General features: G+C 36.3%; 1 protein-coding gene across 1 annotated transcript; it reads right to left on the reverse strand.

The window, feature by feature from the left end:
* Nucleotides 1–2,583: 2,583 nt before the first annotated feature.
* LOC132274023 (uncharacterized) lies at nt 2,584–3,808 on the reverse strand. The gene has a single exon (XM_059775167.1). It carries the CDS (start codon nt 3,605–3,607, stop codon nt 2,873–2,875), a length of 735 nt encoding a protein of 244 aa, XP_059631150.1. The 5' UTR covers nt 3,608–3,808; the 3' UTR covers nt 2,584–2,872.
* Between the last annotated feature and the right edge of the window lie 3,422 nt (nt 3,809–7,230).

Here is a 7,230-nt window from a genome sequence, read left to right on the forward strand (position 1 = left end):
CTGTAGGCGCTGCATGTGATCAAACTGAAATTTCATTTCTGGTTGAAGCATCATTAGATTATGAAACTGAGTCCATGTCTATCTGGTGAATCATCATCGGTTTGACCATTCTATTTCATATTTGGAATTGTCAGATTGTGAAGCATCATCTGTTTGAACATTTCTGTGTCATATTTGGAATTGTCAGATTGTGAAGCATCATCAGTTTGAAGTCATGTTTGAAAATGTTAGATATGTTTTATAGATAGTGTTGGTTAATCATTAGGAAGTAATCAGTTATCTTTGGGTTTGGTAGGAAGAAGTGGGGTGATGGAAGGATAGGAAGGAAGAAATAAATTTCCTCTCATTTGGTAGAGAGGAGCCGGGGAGGAAAGAGAAAATAGGATGGACGACTCATTTCACTGCGTCACAAATTTTCATCCGTCCATATCTAATATTTGTGATCTATCTCATCCCTCCTTTCTTACAAACGATGTAAGGTGTCATCTCATTCCCTTCTCATCTAACCAAATAAAAAGAGGAAAGGACCCCTTTCCTCTCATCCATCCCTTCTTTTCTTTCTTCTATCCATTTTTCTCACTCCCTACCAAACAGGAGCATTAGTCAGCGTGGCAGGTGAAAATTATCAGAGACATAGTTTTCCCATTGAATTCATTTTGTTATATTTCTTGGCTACAATTTTAGGTATGGGGTTGAATTTACAGGGGCATGAGAAATACCCAGCAAAATTTCATAGTTGGGTATGACTGGTATAGTCCATTAGTCTGTATCATAAACAGAAGGGTAATATAATTTTTAACAAAATCAATTAAAAATCTCTTCGATCTAATCATACCATTTCAATATGTATTCAAGACAATATCTTTCAAACCAAAGGAAATTTGTGGTGGATTATTAATAAGCTTAAAATTGATTCTTCTTAAGAAAAGAAACATAATTCAATTATTCGTTTTAGGCAATGCATAATCATGGAATTGCCAGTTTGCCACTAATATTTTAGTGTGCACATGAATCATTCATGTTTGAAAGTTGAAACCTAATTGCGTATGGTTTGAGTCGCTCTCATGCGGGGCGCAGCCAAGATTTCAATTCAGAGGGCATAGTGCAAAAATAAATCAATCCGAACTACTACTAATCGCATATGGTTTGAGTCGCTTTCATAGATCAATAATTTGGTTTTGGTTTCAAAATTAGTGGAATTATTAGGATGGATTTAGTTCACATTTTAAATGTCACAATAACCCAACTAATTCAAACCAAATCCAACATATTAATAAAATTATAGTTCTTCTTAACAAAAAAAAAAATAGTATTCTAGTTTTTTTGTTAGTAGTGTATACACATTATTGTTCATCAGGGGCAAAAATTAACAAAAAAAAAAATAGTATTCTAGTTTTTTTGTTAGTAGTGTATACACATTATTGTTCATCAGGGGCAAAAATTACGAAGTGCTCTTTAAAAATTACCAAAGGTGTAGAAGTCTTGATGCAACTTTATTGTTCACCGTGTCACCCTTGATATGAAATTCTGCCTCCGTTCTTGATTATTGCTGCGTTACTAACATATTTTAGAAACAAAAAATGTAATATTAAGTTGACAAATAGAAAAAAATATTATATTTAGGTCATAAAAGTTAGGTTTAAGTTAGGCTTAGAATAGACATGCTATCAACCAAAAAAACTCTCATCCCATTTAAATGCATGTTGGTTCCGGACACCTGATTTGCGGCTCTTAGCACAACAATTCCTAGAAGTTAGAAATGTCTATTATTAGAAAATGTCATGTGACTCGTGTCTCTCCAACTTAGAAGATTCTAAAGTCCTTGTACTGTTTGGTATGTGGGATAAAAAATTGAAAGAATAGAATGGATTGTTAGACAAATAGAAAAGGGAATTTGTCTTTTAATCATATTGGTCCATCCATTCTATAATGCCTTAACCAAATCAACCTAACAGAATGTTTTTGTTAAAATTAACTTTGTCACAAAAAATGAACGAACTCTATGCACAAGACTCTCATTATTGTGGGATCTGTACGTGAATAGGCTATTTTTTTTATTTCAAAGTCATAACTTTCAGATCACAATGGAGCCAGTTACCGTTACGCTAATACAAATTTTACTCCAATTCTAGCCTTGATAGGCGGTTGCGAGATACAGCTTATACCCCGTTCGGTATCTATATTACTCAATCCTCTGCAAAATGATAGAATCGTAGCAAAGAGTCCTTGAGATATTCCAGGGACCCTCTCTAATCACAAGAGAAGAAGCAGATTATTCCAGCTTGTACTTATGTTGAGTTTGGGGATATCAAATTTGACCTTGAATTTTTTTTTTTTGCTCACATGGCCTGCCGCCCTAGATTGTTTCAAACCCTCATCATATTAGAAGAGTTTCTTGACATATGTTTGGAGGCTGCATATTTCAAAGAATGGAATGTACATCATCAACTTATATCCACCTAATTCATTTCAATTACTTATTATCATTTTCTATAACATAAAGGGTTATTGCAATGCCATTTACATTTGTTTAAAATCAACACACAATCATGCAAATCGCAACCACTATTTCCCAAAAAAATGTTTAACAAAACCACTTAAATACATAGCTTGTTTTTTTTTCTAAACATCACATAATGCTTTCTGCACCAACTCAACCCACAGTGCCACTATTTACATTGATGAACATGTCAAAGAGATTGAATTTTCAACCCAACCCCAACATATTCAGCAACCAAAAAAAAATCAAAAAATAAAATAAAAAAACCAAAACTATGAACACATCAAGAGAAAAACCTTACCCCAAAAATAATTTAAAAAAATATATATATATATGTGCACAAGAAAGCATGCATTTAATTAGGGATCATCTTCACCAACTCTTGCGGTGGCCGTGGTCTCTAGGTGAAAAGTCCGAAATGACACTTCTAGGAGAAGATAATCCATCATTTCTTATCTTGTTCTCACTCAATTTTCTCACGTACTCTTTCTTCTTTCTTGGCCTTTTCGGATTCGAGCTACCCATTTTGATGGTAGGCACCAGGTACCACCCTATAGATGTACACAAAATGGCAAATGACCTCCCAAACATGGCCAAACACAGCAGAATCAGCAATATGATCACCGGCAAGTAATAAGAAGGCCGCCTCCAATTCTCGAGCTTCAAATTCTTCCATGTCAACCTCTTCTTCTTCGTCCCTTGATACGCAGTCGGTCCTTGGACTTCGTTTTCAATCGCGCAGTACTGATCCGTTGCCTCCGAATCTTGTGTCATGGGCTTGTCTTTGGTGTCTTCAACATTGATTCTGTCTGGTTTTTTGCTGTCTCTCATCTTCACGACAATCGGCTTGCAGTCGTTGGAGCTCGAGTACACGAAACGGACGAAGGAGATGTCCTGCGCGCCCATCTCTGTGTATATCTTCTGCTTCTTGTCTTCGAGGTCAGCTAGGAGCGCAGAGAACTTGTCCAGGCCGCGATTCGAATACGGGTTCTTGCTGTCTCTTGCTGCTTTTCTTGATCTCCTCGTTGGCGAGTTCGGGCTGCAGGGCAGCTCATCATCTTCTTCTAGCTGATGATGAAAGCTGCCGCAAAAGAAAGGACTGAACATCTGAGAATTGAAAGTGAATATTTGGAATTCTACAGACACAAAAAAAGAGGGTTTTTGTTTTGAGATTGTTTTGGGATTGTGTTTTGGAAAAGACTATGGTAAGAATGAAATGAGAGAGGGGGGCTCAAAGTCCTTAAAAAGAGTCTATTACTCTGTTTGGAAGACTCAGATCTAAGGCAAGAATAGTCAAATGAATGGCTTGAAAAACAAAGGCCTGAATGGAAGTTTCTTAAATGGATTCATGTGATGATTTCATGGGTTGATTTTGACTTCTTGGGGAGGAGGTTAATTAAACAGTGGGACCCACCCTTGACGATATGAAATGGATATTTGATGTAAGGGTTGTAAGAATAATATGGTTTCTTGGAGGAGGAGGAGAGATTTGAATTGGTCCGGTGATTCTAATCTCTTTATTATTGACTTTTATATATATATATAAAAGACATATGGTGCACAATTTATGATTAAAATAGTTGATGATTAATATAACTTCTAGATGGTCACTAGTTGAAGGGCCATAAGGGTCTGTTTCGTGGTAAATAAAACGTGCATTCTGGATAAAACATATATCTTAGCAGGATTGAAGTTAACATCAATATAGAGAATCAGATGTTGTACCCCTCTCTCTCCCTCAACATATATATCTATACTATCACCATCTGATTTTTTTTTTTTTTTTTACAAAATCACCATCTTATTAATTGTTTGTTGCAGCTATTAATCAACTCTCAAAAGAATATTTGATTGTTTGTTGCAGTGTTGAAAATAATGTCTAATTTTACAATTGACACACATCTAATCTTGGTGTTTTGGGACCTAGTCATAGTTATTGTCATCAAATGAAATATTTTTAATATTTCCTAGCAATCATTAAAAAGATTGCATTTTCAAAATTTTAATGATATATTTGAATGAATTATTGATTTGAAAGAAAGTGGTTTAATATTTAAACAAAATATTTACTATTGGAGTTGGACTAGGAGGTTTAATGGACTACTCTTATTTAATGCATATAGTTGAAATGTAAAGCTAAACTATTGAAATAAGAACTTTAGTTATACTCCTTGAATAACATAAATGATCTCTTGTTCACGGTAATTATCGTTTTTCACTTCATATTTAACAGATATCATATTTGGTGTGTGTTAAAATTGGATGTGGAAATAATAAATGTAAATAGAAAAAGGGAAGAGAGAAAAATAGAGAACACAGTTATATACATGGTTCGACATTAAGACCTATATTTATGGATAAGAAACATTAAGGCCTATATTTATGGATAAAGAAACACTAAAGAACTTTACAGGATTCTACCAGAACCCTAACACAACGCCCCAAGTTTCCAAAGACAAGGGAGAGTAATTAATTGCACCAACACAATTAATTACACAAAGCCGCTCACATCCCAATTGTAGCTCGTAAGAGCTAACCAAGGCAACACAAGAAGAATTCTAGGTTAACGCACCTATCCAAATCCCGACACCATCGCCCTAAGGAGGCAAGACACAAGAACCTCGCCTTGAGGCTCACAAGAAACTTCCCAACTCCTAAATGAAGGATTCGAGTCAATCCTGACTCATCATCCCATGATGCTAGAAACAAAGACCTCAATGACATCACGATGTCAAGACTACTACGAAGTCCTAAGGGATGACACCGACACCTCCAACACCACCGTGACTACGTCATAAAAAGACAAAGGAAAATGAGACGAAACGGTGCCTCCGTGGCTTACGTCTCATCTCGCCAAAAAGGAGACTACAACACCATGCTCATCCGAGCCCTAATGAGAAGACTCTCCGTGAGTCAAGATTGTGACGCTATATGCGTGAAAAAGAAACGAGATCAATAATAACACGAGTTATTATAATCGAATGCAATTCGCTCAATGAATACATCAAATAATTACCACGTCAATGTATGCAACATATAGTCATGCATAAGCAGATAAGCATATACAACATGCTAAACAGATAATGAAAACTCCTAGGTACTTAAACACATAAACACGTATCAAACGATGATGCTTTTAACCACATAAGCATATAAGTGCAGAAAACATGTCATCACACCGAGCATGTTATCAAATGGCACGTAAACATGTTATCAAAAAGCATGTGAACATATCAAAGTACATCAACAAAACATGATATGCACCCAATACCCGTCATCCAAGGTATTCGAACTCGGACGCTTTGATACCACTTGTGACGGCCCAAGTTTTTCAACCCAGTACGTCAGTGATGAACCGAAAGATAACCCGACAACGGATCCGAAATGCGGAAGTAAAAGACAAAACAAAGGTCTCTAGAGATACAACATGGCTCTAAGACACTATTATGACCCTCAACGAGGTCACGGAACCCAAATGAATCAAATGCAGAAGCAACGTTTTCAAAAACGAACAAAAATGAACCTAGGGGCAAAAATGTCATTTTCAGCTTAAAAGTGGGTATCACCGAGCACACCATTGGAAAGACAATGAAAAATTAATGAATTTAGACTCTAGAATCACTTGATTCGGAGCCCGAATGAAGAAGATATGGCTAACGGAAGAAGAAGGGACAAAACGGTCAAAAGTGCCAACCCATGAGCATCTAACCGGTTAGGAGACCTTCTTAACCGGTTAAGAGGCCAAAAATCTAGCCAAAAACACTGCCCATGCACATGTAACCGGTTACCAAACTCCTCGTAACCGTTTACATGTGAAGAGGGCTGTAAGGTGCAACCTAAAAACCTGGCAGCAGGGATTTTTCCGGGAAAAATAAAAATTTGAGGGCTAAGATGACATTTTCTGGAAAAAATTAAAGAAAAAACTCCCCTCAAAATCGAGTTTTTTACGTGACTACCAAGAAAAATTGAAAAATACGCATTGTGAAATGCCCAAAATGCCCTCCCAAGAAAACTGGTCCAGAGGGTGCAAAAAGCTGCTAAATGGAAAAACAGAAGCTGAATTTCGGAAATGGTTTCCGATGCCAAGACGACATTTTTCGGAAAAACACAAAGAAGAAACCCCACCTAAAATCATATTTTCTAAGTGACCATATAAAGAACGGAATTTATTTCCTAAAGGAGATTCCCAAAATACCCTTAGATCAAAATGTGCAACAAAAATATAAAATGAGTCCGTAGGAGGCTCATTTCACCAAAGAAGAAACTTTGCCCAGAAACGACCATGCACACAAACGTAACTTACCTAATAAGATGTGCTACAATGGTCTGTGGCTCAAAAATATGGCCGAAGCAAAATATGACCCCCCAACTGCCAAAATGCCAAAAAATGAAGTTCGGAATGAAAACTTGAAACCTAAAATCATGAAATGATTTCGAAATGCCGTTTGGCCCTTGGCCACACTTCATGCATGTTAAATGAATGCTAATGGAAGAAGTTCATACACAATGTACGCTCTGGTGTAAAATAACGTACTAAAACGTATGGTTTTCCATATGTTTTCATTGAAGGCAAAAATTAACATCCATGACATAAATGTAATTTCAAAAGGAGTTTGGCCATTGGCCTCATGTTATATACATAAAATGAGAATCAAAAAGTGTGCTTAGGCTCACATTAAAAGTCTAGAAGCAAATATACACATTTGACATATAAGGTTACAAATGGCCTT

The sequence above is a fragment of the Cornus florida genome, unplaced genomic scaffold, assembly GCF_030987335.1.
Source record: "Cornus florida cultivar Cherokee Brave unplaced genomic scaffold, ASM3098733v1 CherokeeBrave_3.0.0_Hap2_Chr09, whole genome shotgun sequence".
NCBI classification, from domain to species: Eukaryota; Viridiplantae; Streptophyta; class Magnoliopsida; order Cornales; family Cornaceae; genus Cornus; species Cornus florida.